This window comes from Mesocricetus auratus, unplaced genomic scaffold, assembly GCF_017639785.1.
Source record: "Mesocricetus auratus isolate SY011 unplaced genomic scaffold, BCM_Maur_2.0 Super-Scaffold_100676, whole genome shotgun sequence".
In the NCBI taxonomy this organism is placed as follows: Eukaryota; Metazoa; Chordata; class Mammalia; order Rodentia; family Cricetidae; genus Mesocricetus; species Mesocricetus auratus.
The window spans coordinates 103,971,509-103,982,694 of record NW_024429266.1 but is presented as its reverse complement, the minus strand read 5'-3'; the positions used below and the strand labels follow the sequence as shown (position 1 = coordinate 103,982,694).

General features: G+C 57.4%; 1 protein-coding gene across 12 annotated transcripts; it reads left to right on the top strand.

Annotated features, from left to right (window-relative positions):
• The first annotated feature begins 1,102 nt into the window (after positions 1-1,102).
• Positions 1,103-10,763, top strand: Tle6 (TLE family member 6, subcortical maternal complex member). Of its 12 annotated transcripts, none has more exons than XM_021234903.2 (17): positions 1,103-1,191; positions 1,603-1,681; positions 2,503-2,564; positions 2,852-2,897; positions 3,261-3,302; positions 5,225-5,290; positions 5,377-5,620; positions 5,718-5,734; positions 5,881-5,962; positions 6,048-6,124; positions 6,210-6,247; positions 6,929-7,187; positions 7,272-7,519; positions 8,519-8,660; positions 9,523-9,673; positions 10,377-10,453; positions 10,544-10,763. In XM_021234903.2, exons 2-17 carry the CDS (start codon positions 1,637-1,639, stop codon positions 10,646-10,648), a joined length of 1,701 nt encoding a protein of 566 aa, XP_021090562.1. In that variant the 5' UTR covers positions 1,103-1,191; positions 1,603-1,636; the 3' UTR covers positions 10,649-10,763. The 12 variants fall into 12 exon arrangements, with proteins under 12 accessions (XP_021090562.1, XP_012978346.1, XP_040594910.1 ...); XM_013122892.3 differs by having other exon boundaries at positions 1,603-1,690; XM_040738976.1 differs by having other exon boundaries at positions 1,582-1,681.
• Positions 10,764-11,186: the final 423 nt, after the last annotated feature.

The window sequence follows — 11,186 nt, the reverse complement described above, 5'->3', positions numbered from 1 at the left end:
TGGTGTGTGTGTGTGTGGTGTATGTGTGGTGTGTGTGTGTGTGGTGTGTGTGTGGTGTGTGTGTGTGGTGTGTGTGTGATATGTGTGTGTGGTGTGTGTGTGTGTGGTGTGTGTGTGTGGTGTGTGTGGTGTGTGTGTGTGTGGTGTGTGTGTGATATGTGTGTATGGTGTGTGTGTGGTGTGTGTGTGTGTGGTGTGTGTGTGTGTGTGGTGTATGTGTGGTGTGTGTGTGTGGTGTGTGTGTGTGGTGTGTGTGTGTGTGGTGTGTGTGGTGTGTGTGTGTGTGGTATGTGTGTATGGTGTGTGTGTGTGGTGTGTGTGTGGTGTGTGTGTGTGGTGTGTGTGTGTGTGTGGTGTGTGGTGTGTGTGTGTGGTGTGTGGTGTGTGTATGTGTGTGGTGTGTGTGTATGGTGTGTGTGTGGTGTATGTGTGTATGGTGCGTGTGTGTGGTGTGTGTGTGTGTGGTGTGTGGTGTGTGTATGTGTGTGGTATGTGTGTATGGTGTGTGTGTATGTGGTGTATGTGTGTGTGGTGTGTGTATGTGTGTGGTGTATGTGTGTGTGGTGTGTGTGTATGGTATATGTGTGTATGGTGTGTGTGGTGTGTGTGTATGGTGTGTGTATGTGTGATGTGTATGGTGTGTGTATGGTGTGTGGTGTATATGTATGGTGTGTGTGGTGTGTGTGTATGGTGTGTGTGTGGTGTGTGTGTATGGTGTGTGTGTGTGTGTGTGCACACGCGTACAGTTGCCTTCTATCCTGAGGGTCCCAGGGCTCGAACTCAGAGCATGAGGGCTTGGCCGCAGTCCCCGCGCGCCGGCCTCTGCAGGCGCGGATGCTCAGAGCCCCCCATCTCCAACACTCCCAAGTCCCTGGGCTCCCACACCGCGGGACAGCGCGGGTAGAGCCTGCACTCGGTGATTGACAGCTGAGCCACAGACTGAGCAACCGCAGCCCCGGCCTGCGACCCACGTGGGCTGGCGGTTTCCTGATTGGCCGGCGCCCGCAGGGGCGGCGCAGCCGCTGCGAACCCACGTGCACGGGCGCGAGCCTGCGGGGCTCCCCTCAGAGGGCGGGGCGTGGGCGGGGCGTGGGCGGGGCGGAGGGGTCAAATGGCCCGGGGCCGCAGCAGGGGCGTCCTCCTGGCCTGACCTCCGCGGCTTCCCTGGGATCCCGGGCCCTGTCTACTGAGGTAGCGCGTGGGCAGCTGGCTTGCGGCAGGCAGTTTGCGCCGTGCGGTGGGGACGGAGAGGCCGGAGGGGCCTTGACCCGCACAAACTACTGAGCGGTGGGGACCAACGTCGTCTCTCTCGTCTCCTAGTTCTTAAGCGCTTTGCCTGTGTGCTCCGTGTGTGTGCTGCACATGCGCCTAATCACCGTGCCTGGCTAACTCGTCCTCGTCCCTCGCAGCCCTGGCTGCTCCCAGAGCTCGGTGTCGGGAGGGATGAGCCCTCGTGCTCGGCTGGGGGCTGGGACCGTCGCCCCTGCGGTGTAGACGGGGGCGGGGAGGGGGTCTTCTGGGCAGCTGGGCCCTGACGGTGAGGACACTGCGGGAATAGATGGGGGTCGCTTTCCTGTCTAGCCCTGAACATGCTCCCAGCAGGACGCGCCAGACCGTGACTTCCAGAATCTTCTAGATGGCTTCCAACAGTCAGAGCAGTGGCGCCGCCGGTGGGATTTTGGTGAGAGAGGTGATGAGGGGCGCAGTCGCCTTCCTCTCCTCACGCCGGGTTGTCGGAGGGTTTGGAGACTGTGTCCCAGCCTGGCCTGGAGCTCGTAACCTGCAGACCTAGCTAGCAGGCAGCCCCGCGGGCACCTGCGACCCCAGGGTGCAGGTGAAAGCAACTCGGGTGATTACACTGGGCTTCACCTGGCCCGGGTGCAGGGTGAGCCCCGCCTAAAACCCGCCAGGGAGGGGCTGGGGGCGCGGTTGGGTGGAGCCCCGCCTTCCACGCTGCTGCTGCTCACCCCCATCTGTGAACCCTGGACGGTGATTAAAGGCGGCCTTTGATCCCAGCGCTTGGGAGGCAGAGGCAGGCAGCGTCAGTAGCAGGCCCAGTCTCGAAATCACACCCGAAATAGGCTGATGTTCCCTCCTCCCCTCCCCAAAGGCCCCGGGCACGCTGAGCACAGGTCTGCACGGGACTGGCCTGACTCCAGGGTAGAGGTTAACATGCGGTTCGCTACCCCCTTGGGGGCGTATGTCCGGCATCCCGAATATCAGCTGTTTTCATTATGCTTCCTAACAGCAGCAAAGTTAGTACTGAAGTAGTTCTGTGCTGGGGGAAACCACAGCATGAGGAGTGCTGTACTAAAGGGTCGCAGCGTCGGGAAGGCTGAGAACCGGGGTCTAGATCTAGAAGGTTCTACCATGCCTCCTGCATGGCCAGTCCATACCCCGGGAGTTCAGGGACTTTGAGAACCTGACTGGGCACCTCGGGGTTGGGAGTCTGGGAGTTGGGGGTGCTGCGTGCTTTTTGGTTCTGACCTCTGACCGTTCCAGCCTTCCAGCTACTCGAAGAGGTACTCCTCCATCATTGAACAGCTGCCGGAGGGGCTCAACAGGTGAGGCTCCCTGGGGCTCCACACCGGCCGTCCCCAGAGAAGCGGCCATGCGGTGGAAACGAGAGGTGTCCTCCGCCACCCACGGGGTTGATTTTGGGAGCCATGAGTTCCAGGCCGCCACCAAAGCCTGTCTCCAAATAAGCAGCGGCAGGGCGCCTGTTTGGGGGCGCAAAGCCCGGTGTCAGACTTGAGTTCTGGACGGCGTCTCCCCCCATTTGTAGAGTAGGAGACTCACCCCTGTGGGCTCTGCCGTACGGTAGACCCTCAGCATCTTTCTCTCCCCTCAGCACCCTCTCAGAGATGATGGTCCAGCTAGACAACATCTCCAGCCTGGTAAGTCACCCCGGGGGCAGACAGCAGAGGGCATCGCTGTGACAGGAGGGGGCGGCGGGCAGCAGGGAGGCTGCCCGAAGAGAGGGAGGGCCTTGACAGCTGCAAAAAAAAAAAAAAAGGTTGCACGTGATTTCCCGTTGAAAACAATATAGTAAGTAGTAGTTTATTTAAAAGCATTTCATTTAAAAGTAGAGGTGAAGGGTGCACACCTGTCATCCCAGAATGGGGAGGCGGAGGCTGAAGAATGTGCCTCTGCTATGGTGAGTTCAAAGCCAGGCTGGGCTCTAGGAGCCTCTGTTAGGATCAGGGAGGGGAAGGAAGTGCTCAGGGCCACAGGCCACTCCTCCTCTGCTGTGATTTCAGGTGTCCAAGGTCAATCAGTCCTTCGAAGAGCATCACAAGCATGTGAGTTGGGGACATCTTCTCTCCCAGGGGAGGGGTGGAGATAGGGAAGATGGGGTCTTTGATTCCAGGGAGGCATGAGGGAGCTGGTTATTTATAGAGTTCTCAGGTCCAGCTGTGGCCCATCCTTCCTGCCCAGGTGCCAGGTGCCCTGGAGCTCCTGGGTAAGGGCTGCACACAGGTCCCATGCATGAGGGGGAGACAGGCCTTCCTTCGGAGGGGTGCCGGGCTCTTCTCCCCCACCCCACCCCCTGCCCAAGCCAAGGCACGTGTGTCCTCATCCGCCTTCCCTCCTGCCACCTGGCCCCTTCTCAAAGGCACTGGCAGGAAGGAGCCGCTGCTCAGGGCCAGATGTCACTGGCATGGAGCCAGGGCCAGGACTGCAGCTCAGTGAGGGGCGGGGGTAGGGGGTGGGTGGGCAGGAAGCCACCAGAACATGATTGTTCATTCACGATGGTCCGTAGCCTCAACAGCCGCCATTCGCAGGGTGCCAGGGAAAGAGCTAGGCCTGGGGACCGCAGGAGGCGGTGGGTGGATGCCAAGAGCTCCTGGCAGGGCTCGGTGGTCAGGAAGATGCACTGAGTAGGTCCACAGGGGCAGAAGGGATGCTCTTGTTTGGGAGACGGACAGTGTCCAGGCAGGAGGAGGAACAGCCCGGTGTGGGAGCAGCAGGAAGGAGGGGGTGGCGGGCAGAGCTTGGGGGCTGCCAGGAAGTTATGGGCCTTAACTCCACCCGGTGAGCAGTAGGAGCTCTTGAAGAGCTGTAGTTGGAGAGAACTAATCTGGCCTCAGGTGCAAGAGGGAAGGGCGAGTAAGGGGGCTGGGCTCTAGCCATGGGGGGGGATGATTGACAGGTGCGTGGGATGGCCACTACAAGCAGATTGTGATATCCCAGGCAGCTTCCTGCAGGTACTATAAGGACTCAGGCACTCTGCCCCTGTCACCTGGCAGAATGCACTCAGCCAATAATACCCTGGTCAGCCCAGGGGTCCATGGTTTCTGCACACAGAAAGACCCCTGCCCACCTACGCTGTCTTTCCAGCTGGTCCTCTGGGGCAGACGGGACTTTCCTGTCTCCCTCTTCTCCTGTCTTCTCTCTGTCTCTCTATACCTTATTTTCTTACCTCCCTGTCAATAAATGCGAGTCACGTCTGCCTACAGGTCTGTTTCCCCATCCTCCCGCTCTCCATCACCCGCCTTGGGACCGGGAACCTGCTACCTGCGGTCCCAACCCAGTCTTTATTCCTAACAGCTTCTGGCTTACCCATCCCCCTTGCTGTAACCGCCCCCACTCTCTGGTCCCTGCAACACACACCCCTCCCCCGGGAGCAGCTGGAAGGAGCTGCAGCTCTGCCTCCATTCACACTGACGCCAGGCTCACTAAAGTGCCAGTAAATTGCGCATTAATGAGCCAGGGGGGACCAGGAGGGCTCCCCTGGGCTTTGTGCAGCCCGGGCTGGCGCTGCCCAGGAATCCATCATCTCCCTGGGAGGCAGCTCCCTGGGTCCCGCCCTCCATGGGAAAGGGGGTGTCCACAAAAACTCAAAGGGGGAGGAGCAAGCTGCAAATAATAATAATAAAGTTTAATAATAATAAACAATAATAAAGTTTGAAAAACCCACAACCCATGGCTACTGTTTGAGTCTCCGGGGCTCAGTTTCCTTATTTGCAAAATAACACTAAGGCCTTGGTAATCATGGGATCCAACCTGAGCCCTATTTGTGCAGTTAATTGCTTTTTTGGTTGAAGTTTGTTTTGAAACAGGATCTCAAACTCAGTATGTGGCTAAGGATGATCCTCCTGCCTCAGCCTTTGCGGGGAAGGGTGGACAGGTGCACCACCGCTTGCCAACAGCTGAGCATTGCCACAAGCTCCCTACTGCACGGTCGGTGCCTACAGCAAGGTCCGTCCCTGACTTGTTCTAGGTGGAGAACTTCCTCGGGCTGATGGAAATCTTCAGCAGGTCCCCGACCATCCTGCAGATGGTTAAGGTGAGTATCCGCCCTGGAGCTACAGGGGACAGGCTCCGGTGGGCAGTGTCGTCGTGTTATTCACGAGCCCCACGGGCTCCATCCAGGCTGCCCAGGTCTCAGCTGAGAAGAGAGCCCAGCGGGGCCCAGAGGCTATGTCCCCCCAGGACCCCAGACTCAGAGCCACCCCGGGACCTCCGCCATCCAGCAGACCCCGGTGCTTCTCAGAGGCCAAGGCCGAGGAGCAGCAGGACCCACAGCCCGTGTGGGACAAGGATCCCCTGTTCTGGAGAGACACCCTGACCTGGGAACTCTGGAAACTTTACACGAAGAACCAAGAAGGACAGAAGGGTGAGGCTCCTCACTCGCAGGGTGGGGGCGCCTTGGGTGTCGGGCAAACCTCATTGCTCTCCATCTCTCTCCTCCTTGCCTGTTGTCACGGTGACAGAGAAGCCGCTGGGATTGGTGAGTACCCTTGGCTGGGAACCTCCACCCAGTATCCCCTCCCATCCCCTCCCACCTCAGCCCTGCGCTCTCAGGGGGATCCTGGCCCCAGCCTGGAAGTCCTGGTGTCTGCCGGGCCTCTCTGCCGACACAGTTCTGTCTCCCAGGGAAGGAAAGACTCTGGCCAGAATGACTCTGAATTAGAGCAGGAGCCTCAGCGCAGGCGCAGGAGCAGCCTGACGGACTTGGGTAGGAGGGGCGGGGCCACGGAGGGGCGGGGCCACGGAGGGGCGGGGCCACAGAGGGACCCCTGAACCCGGCTGTCTCCCCACAGACACCATCCTGACTGAGACTCCCTCAGATCTTCGTGGTTCCCAAAGAGACCTCAGCCAGCCCCAGCCTGAGACCCAGGTGAGCGGGACAGGATGCGGATGCGGGAGATCCCCCGCCGGGAGGTCACAAGTCTGCAGGGTTAGCTTCTTTCTCTGCACCGCAGGAATCTTCTGGGCGTGCTGGTCCTTTCCTGAAGACCCTGTGAGTAGGGAGAGAGCAGGGTTACCTCCGCCCTGCCCCTCCGTTCCCCACCCATGCCCTTACTGGTGGTGGAGGGGAGGGCTCAGCAGGGTAGGGGTGCTTAGTGACCAGCCTGGGCCTGGGTTTGATCCCTGGGACCCGCATGACGGACTCCCACAAGTTATCCTGACCTCGCCCACACACACCCCGACTAAATAAGTAAAAGGAAGTCGTTTTTAAAGGGTTGGAGAAAGAATTTCTCGCTTAGATCTCAGCACAGATTCTCCTGATCCTGTAGTTGAAGAAAGTCGACTTTGAAAAGGGAGTATAGGAATTTAGTGTAATTGGGCAAGCATTTCAGATAAAGGACGGGGGGGGGGGGGGAAGCATATGTGGCTATGTGACTATAGCAAGAATTGAAGAGTGTGTGTGTTCCCTTGACTCAAGGCCAGCCTTGGCTACATAGGGGGTTCAAGGCTAACCTGAACCTAAGAAAGACCCTGTCTTAAAAATCTCACACCGGGCGTTGGTGGCACAGCCTTTATCCCCAGCACTCGGGAGGCAGAGGCAGGCGGATCTCTGTGAGTTCAAGGCCAGCCTGGTCTGCAGAGCGAGTTCTAGGACAGCCTCCAAAGCCACAGAGAAACTGTCTCAGGCCTGCCCTGTGCTCCCTGTCGCCTCACACCGAGCCCGTGTCCCCAGCCCCTGGGACGAAGAGGACTTGGAGCACAGCTGGAAGAGGCCTGGCACATGGTTGTGGCAGCCGAAGAGGTGCCCTGTCCCGCAAGGCCTGCAGAAGGCCCGAGTGCTCAAACACCAGGAGCTCCTGCTGGCCGTGGCGGTGAGCTGCTACACGCGGCACGTCTTCACCTGTAGCCGGAGCGGCATCAAGGTGTGGAGCCTGGCGAGCCAGGTGGCCGAGGATGAATTCCCCGAAAGTCACCTGCAATGTGGCGTCCAGGTGACTGGCAGGGACGGTGCCTGGGGCGGGGTCCGGAAGCCACCCGCCTGATGGGCCCGCGCTCAATGGGGACGTCCTCTGCAGGACAACGACGCCTACCTGCGCACCTGCCTGCTCTCCTCCAACAGCAGGACCCTGTACGCGGGCGGCCACAACCTGCCTGGCGTCAGCGTGTGGGACCTGGCCGCCCCGTCCCTGTGCCAGAAGTACCAGCTGCCCTGCAAGGGCCTGTCCTGCCAGGCTCTGGCCAGCACGGGGGAGAACGTGGCGTTTGCTGGCTTCACAGATGGCACCGTCAGGATTTGGGACCTGCGGAGTCAGGAGGTTGTCAGGTGCGACAAAGGGACAAGAGCAGCGATCTGAGGACCGCACGTCCTGAGTCCTCAGCATCTTCCTGGCCCAACCCCCACCACCAGAGTGGAGCCACGCCCCCAGCCCCTCACTGGGGTTTCTGGGCGGGGCTCCACCCTGACCACGCCCCCAGCCCCTCACTGGGGTTTCTGGGCGGGGCTCCACCCTGACCACGCCCCAGCCCCTCACTGGGGTATTCTAGGTGAGGGCTCTGTCTTGACAATACCCTAGTCCTTGTTTCCTTTTTTTTTTTTTTTTGATTTTTCGAGACAGGGTTTGTCTGTGGCTTTGGAGGCTGTCCTGGAACTCACTTGGTAGTCCAGGCTGGTCTCGAACTCACAGAGATCCGCCTGCCAAGTGCTGGGATTAAAGGCGTGCGCCACCAACGCCCGGCCCTAGTCCTTGTTTCTTGTGTTTTGTTTTCAAGACAGGGTTGTATTGTTTTAGAGGCTGTCCTGGAACTCACTCTGTAAACCAGGCTAGCCTCAAACTCACAGAGGCTAGCCTCTGCCTCCCAAGTGCTGGGTTGTCAGGTACATGCTGCTAAGTCCTGTTCTTATCCTGAGGTTAGACCTTGTGAAGCTTGAAAAGCTGATACTGAGCTCACTCCTTAGCCCAGGCTAGCTCTAACTTGCAACCCTCCTACCTCAGCCTCCTGAGTAACTGGGGTGACAGTTTTGAATCACGATGGCCATCTTTGGTTCTTCCCTCTGCTTTTTGAGGCAGATTATCACTATATACCAGGCTGCCCTAGAATGCATGGCAGTCACCCTCCCTCGGCCGCCTCCGTGATTGCCGGCACACTCGTGTTGGCTTGGAGCACAGCTACCCATTAGGGGCAGGGACTCTGAAATGATGTCACTGCCCCCTTCTTGCCAAAGGTAGAAGGCTACCTGCAGGTTGGCTTGGTAGCAGAACTGGGGGATCTCAGGGATGTGGACCCCAAGACTAGGCTCACCCCCTTTGCCATCTCTGGTTAGAGACCTCAAAGGCCCTGTCAATGCGGCCAAGAGCCTCGTGGTCAAAAATGACAGTGTCTGGACGGGAGGTCTGGATGCTTGTCTGCGCTGCTGGGACCTGCGGGCCGCCAAGGTGTCTCTGGAGCATACATTCCAGTCCCAGGTACACAGACCTGACTGGGGCTGGGCGGACGCGTGCCTTCAGTTTAGAGGACAAGGTGGACTCAGTGCTGGGGCAACAGGGTGCCTTAAAATACCTTGTGTCAGTCAGGTGGTGATGGTGCTTTAATCCCAGCAATTGGGGAGGCAGAGACAGGCAGATATCTTAGTTCAAGTCCAACCTGGTCTACAGAGCGAGTTCCAGGACAGCCAGGGCTACACAGAGAAATCCTGTCTCTAAAAACCAAAAAGAAACAAAAAAAAACCCACTCTTTTTTCATAAATGAACATGGTGGCAAAGACTGTCATTCCGATACTAAGCTAAGGCAGGAGGATGAAACCATGAATCTATCCTGGGCTACATAGTGAGACCTTGTCTCAAAAAACAGGGAAAGTGGGCCCAGGCTCAGCGGTTAGAATGCTTTCTTGGGGTGCTGGGTCACATCTCCAGCATTGTGCCCCAGCACACCTGACACCCCAGGGACAGGGGAGGTGGAGCTAGGAGGTTCAAAGTCGTCATCAGCTACACAAGGGCCTAAGGGATAGCCTGGGCTACATGAGCCCTTGTCTCAAAGACTATCAATGCAAATGTTTATGCTGGAGTCCAAAGCCAGTATGGGCTATGTGGTATGAGTTATTACAGGCTAGCTTAGGCTACAGAGTGAGACCTTGTCTCAATAAAACCAAAAAAGGGAGAGAAACAGGTTCTCCAGTGTCCTGCTAAAAGGGCAGTGTGACGTTTGCGGCCCTCTGTCCACTTCCGATTAGCAGAGGGGGGCATGGGAGCTGTGATGGGAAGCAGCCAAGGTAACAGGTTCGGGACCCTTGCCGGGGTCTGATCTCTGCCTGTGCCCTGTCCCTCCCAGGTCATGAGCCTGTCCCACAGTCTGCTGGAAGACTGGCTGCTGCTGGGCCTGGCCAATGGCCAGCACTGCCTGTATGACAGCAAGGAGAGCAAGGCATTCCATGTGGGCTTCAAGGACAAGACCATCTTAGGCCTCAAGTTCTCCTCAAATGGTGAGGAGTTCAAGAATGAGCATGCACTGTGGTCGCTGACATTCCAGAAGGTTCCAATGTCTGTCTAATCAATACCCGCTCAGTGCTTTGACACCCCATCATACCCCAATACCTTTTATTTTGGTTTCTCAAGATGGGGTTTCTCTGTGTAGCCCTGCCTGTCCTGAAACACTCTGTAGACCAGGCTGGCCTGGAAATCAGAGATCCTCCTGCCTCTGCCTCCGTATTGCAGGGATTATATAGGTGTGTGCACCACTGGGCCTGGACACTTTCTGTTGATATAAACTACCTACAGGGGCCAGCAATTCAGGGTCATCTTTGGCTATGTGGGAAGTTTGAGTCTAGCTTTGGCTAGGAAAGACTTATTAAAACACCAAAATTGGCCAGGTGTTGGTGGCATACGCCTTTAATCCCAGCACTCGGGAGGCAGAGGCAGGTGGATCTGTGGTTCGAGACCAGCCTGGTCTACTACAGAGTTCCAGGACAGCCTCCAAGGCCACAGAGAAACCTAAAATCAAATACAACAAAAGGCATAACTAGAAAACTTTATTCTGCCTTTTTTCTTTTGAGGAAGGGTCTCAGCATCTCAAACTCTCAATCCTCCTGTCTCAGCCTTCTGAATGCTGGGTGACGGGCATTTCCAGATGAGAGTGAGCGGGTGGGGGGTCTTCTGTAACCTGACTGTCCATCCACCTCCTCCTAGGCCAGTGGTGGGTGAGCGTGGGAATGGACAGCCTCATCACCATCCACAGCATGCCCACAGGAGTGAAACTGTTCCAGGTAGTCCCGTGCAGGGTGGGACCCTCAGCGGCATCCCCACAGGGTGGCTCAGGTGGGTCCCATGGGCTCATTCAGGTTGCTGTCACACAGGTCCCTGAGGCTGCCACTGTCACATGCTGTGATGTGACAGCCAATGACAGGCTGGTTGTCACAGGAGCTGGGGACTGTGCCTCGGTGTACCAGATCAAGTACTGACTGCTTCCGTTCCCATCTCTTCTCCCCCCAACTGCACAGTGGTGGATGTGGGTGGGTGTGAGGCCCATGGGTGTGTCAACCCTTCATCACATGTAATAAAGCAATTGAGAAGGCAGAGATGGTCTGTTCTGTCCTCTGAAGAAGGGATATTGTTCCATCCTTTTTAACCCAAGCTCTGGAAGGACACTGGCTCTGAGCCTTCCAACTTTTTTCCCCGATTTTTCAGAGACAGGGTTTCTCTGTGGCTTTGGAGGCTGTCCAGGACCTCACGGAGATCCGCCTGCCTCTGCCTCCCAAGTGCTGGGATTAAAGGTGTGCGCCAAGACTGCCCATTGCCTTCCAACTTCTTGATGACCTTTAATCCCAGCACTCAGGAGACAGAGGTAGGAGAATCTCTGAGTTCAAGGCCAGCCTGGTCTACAGAGCAAGTTCTGGAACAGCTAGGACTACATAGAGGCCAGACCTTGCCCTCTAGGGAGGAGCTAAGAAGATCACTTAGTTGGTAATGTGCTTGCCAGGGAAGCCTGGGCATCTGAGT